The sequence below is a fragment of the Hakea prostrata genome, chromosome 3 (assembly GCF_041222555.1).
Source record: "Hakea prostrata isolate BN-2017 chromosome 3, UWA_Hpros_2, whole genome shotgun sequence".
Lineage (NCBI taxonomy): Eukaryota > Viridiplantae > Streptophyta > Magnoliopsida > Proteales > Proteaceae > Hakea > Hakea prostrata.
In genome coordinates this window covers 32,567,330-32,591,265 of record NC_142602.1, presented here as the reverse complement: position 1 = coordinate 32,591,265, position 23,936 = coordinate 32,567,330, and the positions used below count along the sequence as shown (strand labels likewise).

General features: G+C 38.0%; 1 protein-coding gene across 1 annotated transcript in view; it reads left to right on the top strand.

Annotated features, from left to right (window-relative positions):
• The window catches only part of LOC149022116 (BAG-associated GRAM protein 1-like), a 58,266-nt gene extending 39,893 nt beyond the window's left edge, over positions 1 to 18,373 (top strand). Inside the window, 7 exon segments of the mRNA XM_089150291.1 lie at positions 4,216 to 4,356; positions 4,459 to 4,563; positions 5,682 to 5,828; positions 5,919 to 5,972; positions 16,204 to 16,267; positions 17,280 to 17,341; positions 17,481 to 18,373. Coding sequence (XP_089006417.1) covers positions 4,216 to 4,356; positions 4,459 to 4,563; positions 5,682 to 5,828; positions 5,919 to 5,972; positions 16,204 to 16,267; positions 17,280 to 17,341; positions 17,481 to 17,582 — 675 coding nt within the window. The 3' untranslated portion in view covers positions 17,583 to 18,373.
• The last annotated feature ends 5,563 nt before the right edge of the window (positions 18,374 to 23,936 follow it).

The following is a 23,936-nucleotide window of genomic DNA, read 5'->3' as shown; positions in this document are numbered from 1 at the left end:
TCTGCTATTACCCCCAGGGCTTGCTTTCTAGTTCTCTCTGGTATCCTCCTGCCTAAATTGTAGTCAAATGGAAGGATTCACTGAGAGAGAAGTGATTCTGTTAGTGTAGTAATGTGTGCGCTACCTTCCTGAGTTACTGACGGTCCTCTTTCATAGTTTCATGTGGTTCCAGCTAAAGAACCTCAAAGAGGATCATCTTTTGTAGGATTGGTGAGGATGGGGTTGCTGGTCCCCACTGCCCTCACACTCTGGGATATGTGAAAAGGTAAGTCCTAATCCTGCATCTGTCTCCTTTCCCCTGCGAGTATTACAACTTATCCAGCTGCCCTAGTACCAGGCCTACCTGCCCTTTTCCATTCTGCTGCTCTAACGCTCTCCATCTAATCTTATAGTTGGCTCTCTCTCAGTCTTCTGGAACTGCTTATACTTTACCTGTGTCTCTAATTCCTCTAACCTATAATGTAATGCATCACCTATTGTAGCATAGAACACCCTAGCGTAATAGCGGTATACATTATAGAATATAAGGTTCTATGTTCCACATTAAAGGGGGTATGGTTCTGTACTTTTTCCCCCTGGTTTCAGCTGCTGACTTGATGCACTATCCTTCCTTGACCTGGGCTTGGTGCCAACTGTGAATGCTGGCATAGTTATATGGCTAAACTTTGAACCCTAATTAAAATTCCATATTTTAGATCTTATTCTAAAGGTTGAATTGGTAACATACGTTGATGAATGCATCTGATTGCTGCTCAGCTATTTTCTTCTTTTTCCGATATGCTTATCGTTCCTCATTTCCTTCAATGGTACGTCTCATTTGTTCAATTTTTAAATTTTAAGAAAATATTCAGCAATGTTACTGCTTTTGCTCCCCTTGTTTTCTCTGGTAAAATTTTCTGTTTCATAAAATGTATTTTGATACAACAACAATAAGCCTTGTCCCAACTAAATGGAATCGGCTACATGGATCCTTGCCCTCCAATCAGTTCTATTCGAGGCCATTCTAGATACAAGGCCTAAGCTATACATATCCTTTCTCACCACTTCTCCTAAGGTTATCTTAGGTCTACCCCTAGCTCTTCTAGTTCGTTTAATGTAGATTATATCACTTCTCCGTACAGGGGCATTTATAGGTCTCCGTTGAACGTGGCCGTGCCACCTCAAATGACTTTCTCAAAGCTTATTGCTTATGGGAGCAACTCCCAAACCAACTTAAATATAATTTCTTATCTTATCCATCCTAGTTTTGCCACTCATCCATCTTAGCATCCTCATTTCTGCTACACTGAGTTTATCTATATGATTCTTTTTACAGCCCAACACTCTGCCACGTTCATCATAGCTGGTCGAACAACGGTCCTATAATATTTTCCTTTAAGCTTTAATGGAATACATCGATCCCATAAGACCCCGAACACACCTCTCCACTTCATCCACCCTATTTTAATTCTTTGGGAAACCTCATTCTCTAAATTACATCTTTTACTTATGATTGAACCTAGGTACCTAAAACAATCACTCTGAGGAATCTCTTTATTGTCAAGTATCACCACCTCATTATCTGCCTGATCATGACTGAAGTTAGAAACTTGATATTCTATCTTCGATCTACTAAGTTTAAAGCCTTTTGATTCCAAAGCTACTCTCCATGATTCTAATTTGGTATTAATCCCCACTTGGGTCTCATCAATCAACACAATATCATTTGCAAAAAGCATACACCAGGGGACCTCATCTTGAATGTCTTTGGTTAATTCATCCATTACCAGTGCAAATAGATATGGGCTTAAAGTTGACCTTTGATGTAGCCCAGCTGTTATCGGGAATTCATTACTCTGTCCCCCCACTGTTCTAACACTAGTCACCGAACCATGATACATATCCTTAACTATATCTACATATTTACTTGCAACACTTCTTTTCTCTAGTACTTGCCAAATTAATGCTCTAGGGACTCTATTATAAGCTTTTTCTAGGTCAATAAATATCATATGAAGGTCTTTCCTACATTCTCTATACCTTTCCATAAGTCTCCTAGTTAGATAAATAGCTTCCGTTGTAGATCTTCCCGGCATAATCCCAAATTGGTTCTCCGTAACTGTAGTTAAGTGTCTCAAACGGGTTTCAATTATTCTCTCCCATAATTTCATCGTATGGCCCATCAATTTAATGCCCTTATAGTTATTACAATGTTGAATATCTCCTTTATTTTTGTAAATTGGAACCACGACGCTTCTCCTCCATTCATTTGGCATTCTCCCTGTGCTCATAATCTCATTAAACAACTTAGTCAGCCAAACTAGTCCATGGGTTCCTAATCTCTTCCATACTTCAATTGGGATTTCATCAGGACCTTATGTCTTGCCGATTTTCATCCTCTTTAAAGCTTCTTTTACTTCGGACATCGAAATTCTACGTATATAAGTTTGGACATTGGTGTTTTGGTGAAAAGTGTAATCGTCCGAATCATAAGTGCTTGAAGAATGCTCATTTAGTAAACTAGAGAAATAGGTTTCCCATCTTTTCTTAATGTCCTCCTCACAAACTAATACTTTACCATCTCCATTTTTAATACATTTAACATGGTCAAGATCTCTACTCTTCCTATCCCTCATCTTAGCTATCTTATAAATAGATTTTTCCCCTTCCTTCGTGCCCAACTTATTGTATAACTCTTCATACTTCTTTTCCCTTGCTTTTCCCGCAATTTTCTTAGCTTCATTTCTATCCAACCTATACCTTTGAAGATCCTCAACATCCTTAGTTCTTTGCCATGTCTTAAAATTAGCTTTTTTATTCCTAATGGCAGCTTGAACCTCACTATCCCACCACCACGTCTCTCTATAAGAATGGAGCTTTCCTTTTGATTCACCTATGATCTTTATAGCCACCTTCTTAATACACATAGCCATCTCATTCCACATTGCATTGGTATCCCCTTTAAAATCCCATTTTCCTTGTTTGACTACTTCATTAATGAAGTTTTCAAGCACTCTCCTTTCAAATTCCACCATCTTATTCTAGGATAGTTTACCTTGGACCTTTTATGTGTTCTTGGGACTAAGCACATATCCAAGACCACAAGTCTATGTTGTGCAGTTAAGCTTTCCTCCGGTATCACCTTGCAATCCTTGCACAACAATCTATCAATCCTTCTAGTTAGGAAGAAATCTATTTGGCTTCTATGTTGTCCACTTTTGAAGGTAATTAAATGATCATCTCTCTTTTTGAAGTAAGTATTTATAATAGATAGATCAAAAGCAGTAGCAAAATCTAAAATTGAAATCCCCTCCTCATTCCTTTCTCCAAAACCATATCCTCCATGTACACTCTCATATCCTCTTTGATCTTTTCCAATATGTCCATTTAAATCACCTCCTATTATAATCTTTTCTCCTTGATGAATTCCTTGCATTAATCCATCCATATTTTCCCAAAATTCTAGCTTTAGACTTTCATATAATCCTATTTGAGGTGCATATGCCCAAATTATATTTACAAGCTCTTTCTCCATTACAAGCTTGATAGCAATAATCCTATCACCCACTCTTTTAACATCCACCACATCATTTTTTAAATCTTTATCCACTATTATACCCACTCCATTTTTATTTGTTTTATCCCCAGTATACCAAAGTTTAAAATCATCCAACTCTTTGGCTTTTTTACCCTTCCATCTAGTCTCTTGAATGCAAGCTACATTAATCCTTCTTCTCCTCAGAACATCTATCAATTTTAAGCTCTTACCAGTTAAAGATCCTATGTTCCAAGATGCCAATCTAATCCTACGTTTATGGACTAGCTTCTTTACCCGCACTCGTCCACGGCGCGGGAACCCTTGCCTACTTCTCACACGCATCCAGGCGCCGAGCGACGCGTCGCTTATAGGGGACGCCCTAGCTAACCGTTGCCCATTTATCACTACACCCGGGCCATAGTGTAGCGCGTCGCTTCTTTTGTCGGGGAACGCCCTAGCATAGCTTTTATCATATTAGGTCGAATCCATGGAAAAAAGGTTTGGCTACATTTTTTTTCCAGTGCCAGCTGCCGACTTGATGCACCAACCCTCCTCCTTTACTCGGGCTTGGGACCGGCAGCAAAACACTGGCGGAGTTCATAAGATGTATTTTGATGCTGCGCAATTTTTTTTCTAGTTCTGTTCAACATTTTGCTTTAATTGAACTACTTAAAACTGATTATTTATTGAACATATAGGAGAAGGAGCAGTCTGCATTGCGTGCACAAAGCAGCTCCGTGAGAGGTAGAAAGCCAGAAAATATTCCTGAAGACAGTGCTCCCAAGGCTGGAAATTATCAACCTTTCATCAAAGAAGATGTTCTAGTTGATATATACAATGTACAGAATAATCTTATATGGTGTTGTCTATTATACAATGTACAGAATATTATACATTTCGTTTACTACCTCTCTAATTATTACTGTTCTCATTTCTCCCAGGATGTTGTCCCATGCAATGCTGAGCAGTTCTTTAATGTTCTCCTGGCTGATGATTCAAATTTTCTTCATGAATATCGGTCGGCACGCAAAGATACTAATCTTAATGTATGCTTCTGAAGTCTTATGATGCCTTTGCCTAACAATTATTTGAAACTTCCAAATATTTAGAGACTGTTATTTTGTCACATGCATTCTCAACTTCATTACTTTAGAAATTTACTACGGCCTGTACTTTCTGGACAGCTGTTGTCTTCTCATTTCCAGTTAGGCATTTATCATGTGACTAGTGCTTCTTCTTTTTCTTTTTTTTTATACACACACACACACACACATATATATATATATATACACACACACACACACACACATATATATACATATATATATAGACACACACACACACACTCAACCTTGAATGACCAGGTTAACTCATACTTTATAAAAGTAAATTGACTGTTTCAATGTTCTAGTTGTTTCCTACAGTCACCAGTTCAGCCTGGGTCTAAAGATATTTGAAGACTTAAAGTTTCTTATGTCATGGGTAATCAAATTTACTATTGTCGTATAGTTATTTTGAAGGTTTGGGCCAACCTCATAACTTTTCAGCATTCAACATTTGTTCTCGTCATTTTCTAATGCCTGTTCTATCCAAGTGAAAACGGATGCACTTCTTGTCCCATGTTATAGTATATCAGATAATGATATTTACAGCAGAAAATAGTCAGTGAAAGTTATGGACTCATTAGCATGTAACATTGATGAAAGTGTAGCATGCCAAAGGGTGGCATGGTATGGACTCATTAGCATGTAGACTCATTGATGAAAGTGTAGCATGCAAAACGGTGGCATACTGTTTGGTGTACCTTGCTGATGATATAAATGATCTGTTGAGTGATTGTAAATATCCCTTCCCTTTCTTCTGGAAGGAATTACTGGTAGGAGGTGAAGGGATTAGTCATTAGAGCTAATAATCCCCTGTTGTTTTTATGCCAACATAGATTTTAGTGGGTCCCTGTTCAGTAGCACAGCTCGATGGCTAGTATATGCATGTACCTATGTTGTCTATCCAGGCTAATAGTTGACCAATTTTAATTTGCAGAGTTACCCTTTAGTTAGTGCTAGATTTCCCTCGTGAATGTGAGACCAACATATAGTTATGAAGTTTTTTGAACGACCTGCAGTTGTAGTGACATTTTCTGCTTGTGGGTTATGTGGGTTTTCAGTTGGGCCCGTGGCATACTGCAGATGAATATGATGGCCAGGTCAGAGAAATAACATTCAGATCCATTTGCAACAACCCCATGTGTCCACCAGACACAGCCATGACTGAGTGGCAGCATGCTGTTTTCTCAGCTGATAAAAGAACTCTGGTGCGGATAATTAATTCACCTACTTACAGTTTACACAATTTGCTCATTTCTTTGCTTTAACATGGAAATTCACGAGACTGACTATTTCAGGTGTTTGAGACTGTACAACAAGCACATGATGTTCCATTTGGGTCTTACTTTGAGGTATTAAATGAGTTTGAACATTCTCTCTTGGATAAATATTATAATTTCATGTGGTCTCTCCTGTTTGGAACTTAAGATTCTTAGATAACCAGCTGCAAAACTGAATTATATTCCAAAAAAGGAAGTCCAAAAACCATCAGGAATTATAAACAGTGGATTTTGGCCCCTTTTTAGTTATCACTGTAATGAGGATTCATGTGTTAGGAAGGAAGCTTCTTTTTGAAAACCAACGTTGAGTCCTATTAGTTGTAAAAAGTAAGTCTCCCCAAAAGATGAGATAGGGAGTGATCATACATGAAAGTATGAAACACCTTTAAGAATACCATATCTAGCAGAACTTGAGCAGTACTGCGGGCCTAGCTTTGACCTTTTAGCCCCTTTTTGGTGTTTTCAACCCCTTTTTCACTCAATTTCTGTTGCTCCTTTGCCTTCCATCACACCCTTTGCTCCTTTAGGGATCTTCTCAAATTTTTGCAATGTTTGTTCTAATCCCCCCCCTTTTTTTTCCTTCGTTTTTTTGCTTCGCTGATGGCTAAATGGTGTTCCATAGCTATGAGACTAATATATGTTTAATCTAGGTCGATGATCTATGATTGTATGTTGTTAGATTTATTTTTTTGATTAATGCTAGTATTTTTTTTTTCTTCTGATTTTAAAAATTATTTTCTAAATTATACAAGAAGAAGAAGAAGCCTTGTCCCAACTAAATGGGGTCGGCTACATGGATTCTTGCCTTCCAATCAGCTAGCTTTGAGGCCATGCTAGATACAAAGCCTTAGTTATGCATATCCTTTCTCACCACTTCTTTTAAGGTTATCTTAGGCTTGTCCCTAGCTCTTCTAATCCCTGAATTATATTACTTCTCTATACAGGGGCATTTCCAAGCCTCCGTTGAACATGGCCATGCTACCTTAAATGACTTTTTCGTAGCTTATCACTTATCGGAGCCACTCCCAAACCAACTCTTATATGATCATTCCTTATCTTATCCTTCCTAGTTTTGCCACTCATCCATCTTTTTTTTTTTTGGTAGCCACTCATCCATCTTAGCATCTTCATTTCTTCTACACTAGAGTTTATTTATATGATTCTTTTTAATAGCCAACACTTTGCATCATAGCTGGTCGAACAATGGTCGTATAGAATTTTTCTTTTAGCTTTAAAGGAATATGTCGATCACACATGACCCCGGACACACTTCACTTTATCCACCTTAATTTAGTTATTTGGGAAACATCATCCTCTATGAATTTTTATTTATTTATGATTAAACCAAGACACCTAAAACAATCGCTCTGAGGAATCTTTTTATCATCAAGTTTCACCACCTCATTGTCTGCTTGATCATGACCAAAGTCACAAACAATATATTTTGTCTTCATTCTACTTAGTTTTGAAGCCTTTTGATTGCAAAACTTGCTCTCCATGATTCATTCTAACTTGGTATTAATCTCTACTTGTGTCTCATCTATCAACACAATATCGTTAGCAATAGGCGTACACCAAATTACCTCGTCTTGAATGTCTTTGGTTAATTCATCCATTATAAGTGCAAGTAATTATAATTCATCCCTCATTGTTCTTACACTTGTCATTGAACTGTCTTGCATGTCCTTAACTATGTCCACTTATTTTCCTGCAACACTTCTTTTCTCTAGTACTTGCTAAATTAAAGTTCTAGGAACTCTATCATAAGCTTTTTCTGGGTCAATAAATACTATATAAAGGTCTTTCCTACACTCTCTATACCTTTTCATAAGTCTCCTAATTAGGTATATAACCTCCATTGTAGATCTTCTCGGCATACACCCCCTAAAATCTTGAACCAGGCAGAAGTATCTCCCGAAACAATGTCTTTGTATGGAGTAAAAATCTTGAACAAGCAGCAATGGAAGCCAGGCAGCACTAATCTGATGCAGTAGAGCAATTCCTTGATTCATCAAAAAACAAGCCAGCGCAGCAGGAAAACAAGGAACAGTGTGGCAGTCTATTTACTGAAAGAAAGGAAAGCTGACGTTGATTCTGGTAAATAATATGGCAGCAAACTGTCAAAGAGGTATGCTAGTTATTAGAAGAGAAAAAACAGATGCTGTAGTCGATTCTGATAAGTGGGACAGCAGTGCCATTCACAAAAAATTTCCAAACACTTGGAGTACTTGAAACCAGTAATAGTTGCGATATGGCATCCACAGAATTTTTCAGATAAAGAAAATTCAACAAAACAGCAGTAGAATAACTTGCAGCAGTATGCTGTACAGCATCTATAAAATTGTCTAGAGTAGGAAAATTCCATAAAACTGGGACAGCAGTAGCATATCTTGCAGCAGAAGTCAATACGGCATCAACAGAGTTTTCTAGAGCAGGAAAATTCCATAAAACAGGGGCAGTTGTATATCACAGCCAAAGGTTGTAACAATTTCAGAAAATTGCAGAGAAGCTTACTAGGGGAATAAAAAAATGCAGGGGTCTTCTATCTATCAATTAATATACTAGAGGTCTTCGATAGAGCAGATTAGCATTAGAATAACTTGCACTGATCTATTCAGTCAGGCAAAAAAACTTATGCAAATCTTAGCAAACCCAAATTGGTTCTCCATATTTTCTAAATTATATATTTTGAAAATAATACATATGTATACATGACATACATGATTGGACTTAATGTATGTGAGACACCATCTTTAATCTTCCTTTGATGGTGTTGAGTTGAATTTTTGGGTAATAATTATTTGTTTTTATTATTTAAAATTTATTAAATATTTTATAAAATTATTAAAAAATACTAATTATCTTATATTTTATACCTAAAAATAGGAAAATATTCATAGAAGCATGTATCAACAGCAGATAAGAATTCTTAGTGCAACTACTATAAGAAACAGATAGGAGGAGGTGGGCCACTAGTTTAAAGTGGCATCTAGTTGGAGGCGATAGGAATCTCACTAGATGCCCCCAATGCTCCTGTATAGAGCAAAGTGGCAATGGCCCAACATTTGAAGGTGGAGAAGAAAATAGGAAGGTGAAGAGCGTACAGTAAGAGGAGTTCAAGGATGCTTACTTAGATGACCCCCAAATCTAGGAGAGTAGGACTTTATCCAAAGGAGCTAGGGGAGTATGGGTTATTTGAGTCAACAAAGGCATCACAAATGAAGTGAGCCATGCAGATGATCACAGAGCAGCAGAGGCTCTATGACTTGAGGAGGCAGCAAAAAGCCAAGATAGCAGGGTCCTCTAGAGAGCCAGAGTTTCAAGGAGGTAGATCCCAGCCTATGAGGAGCCAGAATGTCAGGGAGTGTGAAGGATTTAAGAGGCCAGTGAACAAGAAAAAGAAGTTGAACCATGTATAGTGGAATGTGAAGCGGAAAGTGGGGCTTGGTTTCTCCAAATCAGCTTTCTACCACAACATTCCAACAAATGCAGCCCATGGGCCCTATATAATACAATGCTTGATGAGATCAACAAGGTTGAGGGTTGAGTACGCCCATATACAATCTGCAATTGATACCTACCACTACATAAGCTAGATCCAAAGACATACATAGAGTCTGAAGCCTATGTGGACTCATTATAGTGTTACAGTTATTTGCGATGGTTGGACTAGTCCCACTAGACAGACCATCATCAATTTCATGTTGAACTGTAATGGGAGGACAGTACTCCTCAAGTCAATGGATGCATTCAGGGAGAAGAAGGATGCAAAACACATATATAAGCTACTAAAGGAAGTTGTGGAGGTTGGAGTGGATCATGTAGTCTAGATTGTCACTGATAATGGGTCCAACTTCAAAAAGGTTGGGATGAAGATGAGGGAGAATCCCATGTGCAATCTCTTCTAGACTCCTTGTGTTACACATTGTATTGACTTGATGCTGGAGGACATAGGTAAAGTGAGGGTTATGAAAATTGAAAAGAGTGGTGGATGGGACATGATCGGTTAAGACCTTCATCTACAACCACAGGTTAGCACTATAATTGATGGGGGAACGGTGTGGAGGTGACTTAGTGGGGCCATGGATTACGAAGTTTGCAATGAATTATATTGCATTTCAAAGCTTTGAGAGCAAGTGTCTGAGGTCCATGTTCGCATCAGAAGACTGGTTTAATTGGGAGAGGTTGTGAACCCGCAGATGGCTTCTGGATAGTTTGAGGATTGTAGTAAAGCTTCTTGACTCTATGGTGATTAAACTGTAATTGGTAGATCACAAGGGAAAAGAAAGAAAAAAAATCACACTTCAGCACACATAGGGGCTGTAGCTGACATGATGAAGCAGCAAGTCCAATAGGTCTACCTAAGGGGCAACAAAAAATTCCTTGACAACATCTAAGATAGATTAGTGAGACAGTTGCATCATCCACTACATAAGCTTGATGACTTTATACTTCATAATTGGTTGATTATTGTTTATAGTTTTCAGCTTTTTATTATTATCATCATCATCATTAACATTATCATTTTCAACTTATTCTTATTCTAATAATTATTATTAATATGTGTTTCTCGCTATTTTCTCTTATTCCTTGTTAGCATATTTTCTAAATCCCAAGTGCCATTATAAGCTTATGCTTGAGATGAGGCAAGATTTTATAAACATTGTGGTGGAGAGGATGGATCCAATCCTCTTTGACATGCAATCATTAACTCAAAGGTGAGATTGGGAGAACGCTAGTAGTTGGAGACTTAGGATTTACTTAATTTTACAATTACCCGGTCATTGTTTATTTTAGATGAAGTTCAAGAATGCCATTGGGAGTATCGGCTGCTCTATGGTAATATCAACACGTGAAACCACCAGACAAGCTATTCCAAATCTCTATATATCCTCTCTTTTAGTTTTACTCCTATACTTATGTATAACCATTCTAATTGAAATCTATATGTTTGTTGCAACTAAGTGGTGGTTGTAATATGGGACAGACTCACCCAACTTGTCAGTGATTGCATGTAAAGTTATCTTTCAAACATGTCCTGCCACTTGGTGTTAGCATAATTGAATCACTTTCAACCTCATTCACTCGAAGAGGTGGAACCTATTGGGTGTATAGGGGCTAGAATACTTTGTCTATATGCACTATTGTATAAGACTGAGGGAGGAGCAGATTTAAACAAGGGATTGAGCATGATAATGTCCTAATCGAGTTTGCCAACATATTTGAGGTGGAATATGATGATGAGAACCCATTATTTGAGTAGGTTGGGGACAAAGGAGAGCCACTGCTGGAGGAGGGAGGTCGACTTAGTAGGCATACGGCAAAGGAGATGGGTGTTGATGTGGGTGACTTTTTGTCCACAGAGGGAAGAGTTCATACATAGCCCACCCATACATTTGTGCCACCTTGGTGCATCGATGAACATTGCAAATGACCTACAATTTTTCGACACCAATGATGATGCCACTCAACCACCACCTATAGTGGTCTAAGGCGATGATGATGGTGATGGGGGTGATGGTTTTGGGGTTGATGATGATGATGGTGTTCAGTGGTGGTCGACCACCAACTGAGCCCGATTGTGGAGGGAATTCTAAGCATAAGGGGGTACCACCATTGAGGTTCATAGGGAAGTCTCAGTTCACGTATGCAACATAGGATTTACACCATGGTGCACATACATACAATCATCATAGACATAACCGTGGACATCAAGATGACAGTTCTCAGATGGACATGACCAGCTTGGCAGGCTCAATGGAATCCATGAATTTGAATGACCTTAGAGGTTGAGGATCTGGATACTTGAAACAATAATTATTCACTAATTCCCTGTCCTAGGATCGTGGAACATATCATGGAGTCGGTGGTCACATGCTAATTCCAGTAGTATGTCTGCATATGGGTATGGGGATAGATTAAGTGCATCATTTTTGGACTCCATAGTTAGATATCCATCAGGACCATCACACCTAGTTGTCCCAGTTCAGCCGTCATCATTGGGTTATAGTTTATAGCCTTTCAACCATGACACTAAAATTTTCGTGAGATTTCGGCAAAATCTTGCCATTTCGGTAAGCACCGAACCAAAACTATGGGCAAATATGAGAACATGTGAAATCTTGGCGAAATGTTGCCAATAGTCGAAATCTCGCGAGAATTTCAACTGAAATTTTGTTGAAATTTTACCCCATTTCGAGCAACATTTTGGCAGAGCTTGTATTGGGTGATTTTGGAGCTGATCTTCGTCATTTTCCGTGTGTCTTACATGCATCTTACCAGCAAACGCATGCAGCGGGTGTTCAAGCCCGAGCCCAAACTGCAAAGGAACCCCCCTGTGCATAGGTGGAAGGTCATTGGCAGTAGAATGTTAAGCATGAGCCATACTCAACTCATTGAAATAATAAATGTTGAACATCGTGGGCCGATTTATGAACTCACGGTGTCGAATTTTTTTTGGGAAATGGATTATTTTTTTTAATTTTTTAGTGTGGATGGGCATTGAAATGATATATTTACATTTGTAAAATTTTATGTCCAGACTTTCAGTTTCAAGCTGAATGCAGCCAAGCATGTATTGATCAAGAGTACCACTTTGGGTTAGGTTTTAGGAAAAAATAATGGCCTCATTGTGTTTGTTGGCCTCAAATTAGGCTTGTCATAGAAAACCAAGCCAAAATAAACCCCAAAAACCCACTGAAACATTCAATCAAAATTAACTAAAAATTCCGAATTCGGTATTTAGCCCATCTTGCCTTTTGGTCAGATGGCAAGTTGGGGTGAAATTTCAAACTTTGCTTACGACACATTCCTTAGGCTAAGATATCTACTTTATGTTGATGATCCCACCTATAGAAGGGCACTGCCAGGCTACATAGACAAATTTATGTGTACCATGACATGGCCTGCTTTTGTTTACTAACACTCAAGTGGTTAGTTTTTTTATTTTTTATTTTTTTGGGGGGCAAAATACCTACACGACTGTGTTCTTTATGATTTAAGTAGGTAGTATGCAAGAAATCATACCAAAATTACACCTAAACAGCCTCGAAACTTGCTTTCTAGACTACGTGGGAAAATTCCCAGGTTTCAACATAATTTTGCAGTTGTCCGTTTGTCAGTTGAAATTGGCCTCGATCGTGATTTCAAACCTTGTTTGGAGTAATCTTAGATCCTTTCTATTTTGTGTCTGGAATATGCCTAGTAAAAATTATTCTAAATTATGTTATCTGCAGTTCCCAGCACTTCTTGGGAGAAACAATGTTGTGCTCCTTCATTCTCTTCTTTTTTCGTTCAACAACATACAACCACTAACATCAATACTTAGTCGGAGATACTTTTGACATCCTTATATCGATTCTGGAAACATACAGATATTTTAGTAGGAATCCCATTTTTTATTTTTTATTTTTTATTTTTATTATTTGGGGTGTGTGTGTATATGGTGGGAGAGAGCTTGTCAGAATAAGCAACTACTCACTCAGCAAAAAAAACAAGCCTTATCCCAACTAAATGGGGTTCACTACATGGATCCTTGCCTTTTAATCAGCTCTGTTTGAGATCATACTAGATACAAGGCCTAAGCCATGCATATCCTTTCTCAATACTTATCCTTAGGTTATTCTAGGACCCCCCCCCCTTCTAGTTCCTTTGATCTAGATCAAATCATTCCTCTGTGAAGGGGCATTTAGAGGTCTCCCTTGAATGTGGTTGTGCCACGTTATGACTTTTTTATAGCTTATTATTTATTGGAGTGTTCACAAACCAACTCTAATATGACCATTTCTTACTTTACCCTTCCTAGTTTTGCCATTCATCCATCTGAGCATCTTTATATCTGTTGCATTGAGTTCATCTACATGATGCTTCTTAATAGCTTAACACTCTACAACTTATATCATAGCTGGTTGTACAACGGTCTTACATTACTTTCCTTTGAGCTTTAAGGAAGATATAAATCACACAAAATTTCAGATGCATCGCTCTACTTCATCCACCCTACTTCGATTCATGGGGAAACATCATCCTCATTATCACTTTATTTATAATTAAGCCAATGTTTTAAAATAATTGCTTTGCGGAATCCCCTCATAAAGTTTCACCACTTCATTATCCGTTCAAACACAACCAAAGTTAGACACTAGATATTGTTCTACTTGATTTAAAACATTTTAATTCCAAAGTGGCTCTCCATAGATATAACTTGGTATTGATATATCTCATCCACCAAAACATTATCATCAACAAGAAGAAAACACCAAGGAACTTCATCTTGAATGTCTTTAGTTAAATCATCAATTGGAAGTGCAAATAAATAAATAATTTCACAATGTGATTGATTAGTTTTGTGTCTTTATTATTATTATAGCTTTGAATATCTCTCTTATTTTTGTAAGTTGGTACCATAATGCTTCTCCTCCATTCAGTTGGCATTTTCCTTGTGATCATGGTCTTATTAAACAATTTGGTTAGCCAAGTTTTTTTTTTTTTTGGGTCTAAATTTGGTGAGCCAAGTTAGTCCATAGGTTCCTAAGCTCTTACATATATTTGGATTTCATATGAACCTTATACCTTGCCTCTTTCATCCTCAATATTTCACTTTAGACATTGTAATTTCTGTATATATGTTCAATAATTGGTGCTATGGTGGATGGTGTACTCTTTCAAGACTCCAATACCTAAAATATGTTCATTTAGTATCCTACATAAATAAGCTTCCATCTTTTGTTGATGTCCTCATCATGCACTAGTACTTTACCATCTTCACTTTTGATACATCTGACATGGTTTGGATCTCTACTCTTCATATCTCTTATTTTAACTATCTCATAAATTGTTTTTCCCCTTCCATTGCGCTTAGCTTATTATATAGATTTTCATATTTCTTCTTTCTTGCTTTTCCACAATTTTCTTAGCTTCGTTTCTGGCCAACTTATTCCCCAAGATGCGCCCACACGCTCACACTCACAGACAAAGGGAAGAAAAAAAAAAGAGAGGAAAAAAACCTTATACCTTAGTAGGTCCTTTGCATCCTTAGTCCTTTGTCATGTCTTAAAGCTAATTTTCTTATACTTAATGGCTATTTAAACCTCAATGATCCCACCACCAAGTCTCTACACGCCTAGGACATCTTTAGCCACCTTCCTAATACATATAATCGTCTCATTCCACATTGTATTATTGCCTCCCTCATATTCCTACTTTCCTTTAACTACTTCATTAGTCCAAGATTTCAAGCAATCTCTTTCTAGCTCCACCTCCTTATCCTAGGATGATTAACCTCACACTTCTATGAGTTTGTGGAGTGAGACACACATCCAAGGTCCCTAGTCTATGTTGTGTGGTTAAACTCTCCCGTAATATCACCTTGTAATCCTTACACAGCATTCTATTTGACCTTTTAGTTAGAAAGAAATTTGTTTGGCTACTAGGATGCCACTTTTAAAGGTAATTAAATGCTCGTCTCTCTTTCTGAAGTAAGTATTTACAATAAAAAATAAATAAAAAACTAACAAAATCTGAAACTAGGTTCCTTTCCTTGTTCCTCTCTCAAAAACCATATCGTTCATGAAGACTTCTATAGCCTCTTTTTTCCAATATGTCCATTTAGATCGCTCCTTTTGATAATCTTTTATCATTGATGATTTCTTTACACTAATCCATCCATCTGTTCAAAAAATTATGATTTAATACTTCCATTCAATCCTACTTGAGGTGCATATGCACTAATTATACTTATGATCTCTTTCTCCAACACAAGCTCGATAAATATAATCCTTCTGGCAAATCTTTTAACATCTACTACATCATTCTTTAAATCTTTATCCATATTGTACCCACACCAATTTTATTACTTTTATCGTCAATGTACCAAAGTTTATTGTCATCCAACTCCTTAGCTTGTTACACTTGAGTCTCTTGAATGCAAGCTATATTAATAATTCTTCTCCTCATAAGATCTATCAATTCTAAGCTCTAACCTGTTGAAAATTCCTATTTTCCAAGATTCAGTCTAATTCTAACTTTCTAGACTAGCTTCTTTACCTGCACTCATCCATCGTAGGGGAACTCTTGCCTACTTATCACTGCATCTAGGTGCTGACTTGGCGCAAGCACATCACTTACAAGGGATGCGCCAACTAACCTCGCCCACTTATGTCTACCTCCAGGCCATAGTGTACCGCATTGCTTATTCTATCAAGGAAGATCTCAATTTCTCGAAGATTTTTATTATTATTTTTTTATTTATTTTTTTTGCTTTCTGAATATGATACTGACCCAGAAATTGTTTGTGCTCTTGCAGATCCACTGTAGATGGTCTCTGGAAAATAATTCTGAATCTTCTTGTAGCCTAGATATTAAAGTTGGTAAGTTTCTACTGTCTTTTTTGAACCCTTACATTATTCTTTCCAATGTAACACCAATTTTTTTCTTCTTAAAGGAATTGTTTCTCCCTTAGGGATTTTATTCAATGATTCCTATCTCACTTGATACTCGGTTGCTTCTTATCCTTTATGACATGCATCTGCTAAATTTTACAGACAAAATTCCACTCATTACCCTTTCAAGAGAAGCTTCCCTGGATTGGCTGCAAAAGTAATACAATTTGAAAAATGGTGTGGCAACTAAATCATTGGATAGGCAGTGGATGGTCTAAATAGGCCACTTTTCCAATATTTCAACTATATACTCCACCTTGGATTGGCATTCATCCCCATGCATATCGGTTCAATTATTGAGTAGACGGTGGTCTAAATAGGCCACTTGTCAAATTCTTCAACTATATACTCTGCCCTGTATTGGCCTTCATCCTTATTCATGTCTATTCACACCTTTAAAACTCTGACCTCTATGTGCACTTTCCCGTGATCCTGGATGCTCAAACATCTGTTTGCCATTTGACCAGGGCCTCTGGGATGAAATGACTTTGTGATCTATACCCATGTACATCCACCTTATATCTGCAGAATTTGGGGCAGATCCAAGAAGCCAAATAGTGGATTTTCGGGCTGGCTAAAAAACATCATCTATTCAAGCCAGTAGATATAATTCTGCCTAATTTAAAATGTCTCATTTCTGTCACTTGGGATGACCATATTGACTTCATTCTGTTCAAGCCTACACAGGAATATGATCAATTTGATTTATGTTAAGTGTATCTTTTCGTCAAGGAGGAGCTGTAGGCATCCTAACCCATTAATGCAGCAAGAATAGAAAATAAGATTCAATTGATGTAGTTCTGGGTTTCTGCAATACTGTCAATGGTTTAATTGCACTAGTTAATTTGTTTTTCTATAGCAAACCACTGTTGCATCTGGAAGTTGCATTTACTCGTCACAGATCTCATCAGAACACCGATTTTTCTGGTTTTTTCTGTAGGTGCACATTTCAAGAAGTGGTGTGTCATGCAATCTAAGATAAAGTCAGGAGCTGTTAGTGAGGTTTGTATGCATAATCCTTTGCCACCTGATAAATATTTTACGTGTTTGAGTGAACTCAGTACCACCTTTTGTTGTTTCCATCTATTTTTCACCTGAACAATAGCAATATTCTGTAAGTACTATGTGTTGCATATTGCAGTATAAGAAGGAAATGGAGTCAATGATAGATGCGGCTTGCACATACCTTAGGACCAAAACTTCTGCTGGTGAATCTGATGAGGTCTCTCCTGTGCTATCATAGGATAAAGAGCCAACTGTCATGGACATCATGCCATTGTTATTTTCTTTATAAGTGTAAGTTATTAGGAACAGGTCATTCTAAAGCATGTAGAGTTACTGTTTTCCTCCTGAGAAATCTGGAACTCTGCCACTTTGTACTGCTCCACAAGCATGTCCACTACCGATGTTTATAGGTTGTATGATGCATTAGAGCCATACAGAATTTGGAGAAGGGTGACACATATGGTAGAGCTTTGTTCTGTATATTTCCTAGATGGGGCAATCACTCTCTGTTGGCACTTGGCTGTGGGCATGTTTCTCATTGAAACAACCGTGGGCATGAATCCAAGCTCCCGGCTTTGTAGATCATTTATGTTAGTATTATCGCCCTGCCTTTGATGACAAAGGAGAACCAGAGGCGTGTGCTTGCATTTGTAATGATTTTGTGTAATCTAATCAAATTGTTTTTGACAGTTTCAAATTTTTATAATTATTTGTATTTGTTACTTTATGTAATTACTTGATTATACCCAAATCATTCTATATATCCTAATTGCATCCATTTCTCCTTTGATTTTGACAAGTGAAAATAAAGATTGCATGTAAAACTTGTTATTCGTATTGCCAAATATAATATTTAACTTATGCAATCACATGTGATCATGGTTTATTTCCATTTCAAAAAAGGCGATACCATCCGAAAGAGAAAATTGCAGAAGTATTTTTTTTTATTTTAAAAAAAAATTATATAAATAAAAATTATTGATAGAAATTTCACTTCAGTCAAAGAAAGATTGATGGAGTGTTTTTTTTTATTTTTTTTCACATCCAAATGTTTACTATGTGTACATATAGTCCCGGGGGGGGGGGGGGGAAGCCCTTCCCCTAATCATCCCAAATATCTTCTCTTGTATTAGCAAAAAGAAACCCTCGACTCTAATCTCCTTCCTCCTATGATTATCCACTGGAGTAGAAACTGTATTCGGATGATAACGCCAGAGAAATGAAAAGGTGGTGCTGGGGATGTAACCATTTTCTCAGGTAAAGGATTTTTTTTTTTTTTTTTTCCTTTTTTTTTTTTTTCTGGAGGAAATGATCAAGTTTAATCAAAGATGATTGGGCAAGGCCGAGCATAACTCTAAAAGCCAAGCAGTGGTAACAGACCATTCCTTTACCTATGATAATGAAATAGCTAACCTTGCTAAGCGATCCACTACTTCATTCTATCGCCAAGGAACATACATCATTTTAAAACTCAACAGACTAGAAGACATCAATTGAATATCCTAGATGATGGGGAGAACCTGGATTGCATGATCTTCTCTACCATTGATTGCATTAACCAGCTGTTGGTTGTCTGCTTTAATAAAGTCATAACAATCACCAATAGCATGAGAAGACCAACTCGCATTCCCTTGTTTTAGCCTACCTTCCTTCCAAAATTCAGCATGTGATCTCTAAGCCTGTCTAGCAATTTTATTTGGTCACCATGTTTTCTTGGCTCTAGTTATATCATTGTGAGCCTTCCAAAGGTTCCACGTGAAAAATGTTGTTAAACTTTGAGTCCAATAATTGTGTTTTCCAACTTGCTTTCCCAACTCCCTCCATATGTGAAGCCAATCTCCAAAAATCACATGAGGTGGTAGGGAAACCCTCCTTGTTGTCTAACTTTCATACCACACTGCCCTTGCTACTTGGCAATGAAATAAAACATGCATTATGGTTTATTTTCCTTCCCCACATGATGTGCATAAGCTCGCCAACTTCACTCCCCGTCTTTGGAGACCTTCTATGGTTGCTTAAGAATGATTAGTTGCTCCATATAAAAGATTTAATCTTTGGCAAGGTGTTGACTTTCATAAATCCTTCCATTGGGCTTGATCAATCAATTCCCAGCTATGCAGAGCTGATGAGGATGTCTTCCTTTCATTTTCTTTAGCTTCTTCCTCTTCCAAAATTTAATAGGTAGCCTTAACTGAGAAAGTACCACTACCCCCCCCCCCCCCAATTTCAATTATCTTCACCAAGAAAGAGTGCTAGAGGAATTTGAAGTATGGCTTTAGCCTCATATTCTGAAAAACATTCTCTTATTACCTCTTTCTTCCATACTCTTGTCTCCTTGATCTATTAATTCTTTAACATATTGAAAAGGGCAAGATGAGTTCTCATTACCTTCCAATTTAAAACCTTTCAAAGTTGGTATCCATGTCTCCCCCCAAATTTTGATCTTGCTTCCATCTCCAGTTTTCCATACTAACCCCTTCTTGAGGACTTCTCTCCCTTCTGGTATACTTCTCCATGTCCAAGATGGTGAATTACCAAGTTTGGCCTCCAGGAAAGATTCTGATGGATAGTAGATACTCTTCATGAATTTTCCCCATTCTGACTCTATGTCTAAAAGAGTCTCCACACCACTTTACTCAATAAGGCCCTATTGTGATTCCAAGGATCTCTAAGTGCAAGACCACCTTTACACTTTGGCTAGCATAACCTCTTCCATAACATCCAATGTATGGGAGCTTTTTCTTCTGTACCACCCCAAAAGAAATTAGAGGCTTTGGCTTTTATCTTGTTATGTATTGCCTTGGGAAGCTTGAAGTGGAAAGCCACATATATAGAAACTGGTACAGCCATATATTTGAGTAGTATCTCTCTGCTTGTATGATTCAACATCTTCTTCGACTAGGAATTGTCTTTCCACTTGGTCACTAAGACAATGAAATAGTTCTACTTTTGATACTCCAAAATTAGCTCGCAATCCCAAATATTTTTGTGGACCTCCTCCATATGACACTTTGAATACCTTGGAAAACCACCTTTTAAATCTTGATGGTGTATTGGGACTAAAGCAAATGGACATTTTTTATAATTCACCTCTTAACTAGAGCCCCTACAATACTTCTCAATGCACTCCATGGTGAAAATGCTTCCCAATTTTGCTTCAGAGAACAGTATACAATCATTTGCAAACATCAAGTGGGTTAAAGGTTGTGATCTCCCTTTAATCCTGATGCCTCAAACCATATTTCTGACTCTCTAAACTCTATTATATTGGTGAGTGCCTGGGTCTGTTGTCGTATACCTCTCTCTGGAGTGATGGAAAACCTCTCTAAACCATTAATAATAAATGATTATGTTACAGATGAGAGAAGGTTAAGAATGAGACCCAGCCAAGAAGACTTGGATGCGGCGACTCTGAGCAAGTATAATTGACCACGCACGACAGATGAGGCTAGGAAGCATGAATAGTGAAGAACTAAACTAGAGTTGTGGTTGGTTGTTGACCAACAAAAAGCATGGGAGAAAGAAGAGAAATGGCTTTAGCCACCTTCCATTCAGTAATCTTACTGAATTATTCTACATACTTCCTTGTATAAGGAACTATGGGAGGAGTTCGTGTGAAGATCCGCCAAGATATTGGCGGGACCTTAAAGTGGAACTGAGCTTCTCACTAATAGAATCGTAAGCTTCATTTCATAAAACGATACTCAAATCGAGAAGCTAAAGTCCTTCGTATGATCTACAATCAGAAGTTTAGAGATTAGCAAGGAGACTCCTAGATCTCCTGACAAAATGAAAATGGATGGAAGAAAATGATGTTTCCAGCAAATTTGATCAATAATGGCACGGGAATACCAATTTAGAGCCACTTGATCGGAGTTGAGTGCTGAGAATAAAGGAAGACAATCATAGAATATGGATAAGTTTTGTATATGATAAGTCTTCACAAATATGAGGCCCTTGTGGAGAGCTTCTGCTTCCATCTGACCCAATGACTGATCCAATGGCTGCTAAACCTCTTGTGGCAAAGAAGGATGGTCCAGGGTCCCAAAAGATATGTGCCCTTTTGCCATGGAGCAAAGAGGAATCCCAGCCCCATCATATACATGTGGAAAGAATCCTAAACCGGTTCCAAGTAGAAGGCCAACGGTGATGGGTAGGGATATGCTGTTGTGGTAACAAAAGTTTTGCTATATGATGCGAAGCATGATGAAAAGATGTACTTGGTGTTGGATCAACATGATAAAGAAAAAACTGAAAAGTTGTGAGTCTTCTATATTTGACATACCTGATTGATTCAGCTTAAGAATCCTTACTATTATTAGCACTCACGATAGATAGGACTCAGTTTTGGAAATTTGATCCATGGAGAGAAGTTGCCTCCAATCTTAAGGGTGAAAACTTCCATGTGTCTCTTGCATGTCAGCAAAAAAGAAGTGTATGTACCACCAATTCCTCATGGTCCTTGCAAATGGGGCAACCTGGAGAATCTAACAAATTCTAGTTATGTAGATTCCTTGTTATACGATGAATATTATGGCCACATCTCCACATAAAAGATTTTAGTGTTGACTATACATCAAGTTTCCAAGTGAGACCCCAATGACGGTTTGGTTGAGAGCTACTTAAATGATTCTCTGATTGCAATGAATTATTTAATGCTGAAAAATAAGCAAATCTCATGGAGAATCCTTAATGGTGGGGACATGATGGGTAGTGATTGTATTGCCTCACAGTCAGACACTCCTCACTTGTGAAGAGGGAGATTCCAATGGAAAATTCTCCAATCAATGAGTTGTGCAACCCGAGTAGGCTCATTTTGTTTGGGTTGGGGGGAGGGGGATAACTGTGTGGAGAGAATGTGGTTCAGATGTTGATTGGGAACCCAGGGATCGTGGAAGATACTTGTGTCCTCTCCATTGCCAATACCTTTGATAAATTTTTTTAGCAATAGGTCACATCCCACAAGAAGACTACACTAGCCCCAAGAGCCACTTTGCTTTGTAGAGATAGAAAAGATGTGGAAAATACTTGTCTTCAAGAGGCTACCTCATAAACTTCATTAGTCATTCAAAAACCTCCAACTTTGATGAGCCCGTAAGGCCTGATTTGAAGTTGCGAAATCCTGAAAACCGAACTTGATTGCCATTTATTTTTACAAACCTTCCACTACTATAACCAAGGAACGCCTTAGCCATGATTATTGCCCCAGCAGAAATCTTGCCCCAGCAGAAATCATGGACAATAGCATTAAATTCATTACAAATTGGTAGTTGAAAGACAGATATGGCATAGGAGGTTAAACTAGACACCACTATCCTAATAAGAACCTATTTTCCCATAGGGAAGAGTAAGGGTGTCAAAACCTAACCCGAACCATTAAAACCGGACCGAACCAGCCCGTTATAGCCCGAACCGGCCCGAACGAAGCTTAATGGGCTATGTTTAGGCTGAACAACCTCAGCCCGCATTGGTTCGGGCTGGGCCAGCCCGTGTGTGGTCCATTGGCTAGAAACCAACCCAAACCAACCCGTTAAACCCCTTATAAATAAATATAATAAATTTAATTTAAATGTAAAAGGCAAGAAAACCCCCAAGTATCCATTTGTTTTCCTTAATTGTTTTGCTTGGGAATATGCAAACAACAAGTCAAACCCTTTGTCATTTGGAAAATGGACTTGGTAAATATTTAGCAAGTATATTATCATTTGAAAATCTTTAAAATGCTTTATTTTGATCCATTTTTACAAGTGTCAAGAAGGGAGAGGAGAATAAGCAGAGACAATCCATTAAAATTCATCAAGATGCCAACTTTGTTTTGTATATTAGTTCTATAATTTTATTTATTTGTAGAAAAAAAAAATTTGGCTTGAACACCCAACACAAGAGACTTTGAGAAAACTTAATGCTTATATGTGTTCACATGCTTTTGATAAATTCCACACATCAACAAGGTATTCAAAACATACCGCTAGTAAACCCGAACCCAATTCTAAACTGTTAGCCCAAACCGTTAGTCAGCCCGAACCCAAACCGCACCGGCCTGAAACCGTTATTTTCTTAATGGGCTGTGTTTGGGCTGAGTGTTTTTCAGCCCAACCCGAACTGTTAACACCCCTAGGGAAGAGAAGCTTCTCATACCAATTATATAATTTCGCCTTCATTCGGTCTATGATATGTGATAGTACTTGACGCCTGGATTTGCCAAGTGTGATTGGAAGTCCAAGGTGCAGCCCATGGGATGCTATCTTTCTGACATTTGTGATAAGGAGATAGCCTACGAGTGGCAATGAGAAGTTCCTGGTCTAAAAACAACACAAGATTTATCCACATTGACCTATTGCCCTAATACGAACTCACGTTCCTTAAGAGTGTGGATGACTAATAATGCTTCCTCATAGTCAACCTTCGTGAAGATTATGATGTCACTAGCAAACATAAGATGACTTATCCGTGGCACTCCACTACTAATTTGTGCACCAGATATCATGCTTCCCAAGGGGGGGGGGTGGAAGGAGTTGGCGAGAGAGCGCATCCTAGCAAAGTATGAAGAGATAGGGGCTAAGAGGACACCCCTGTCTTAACCCCCTCCACA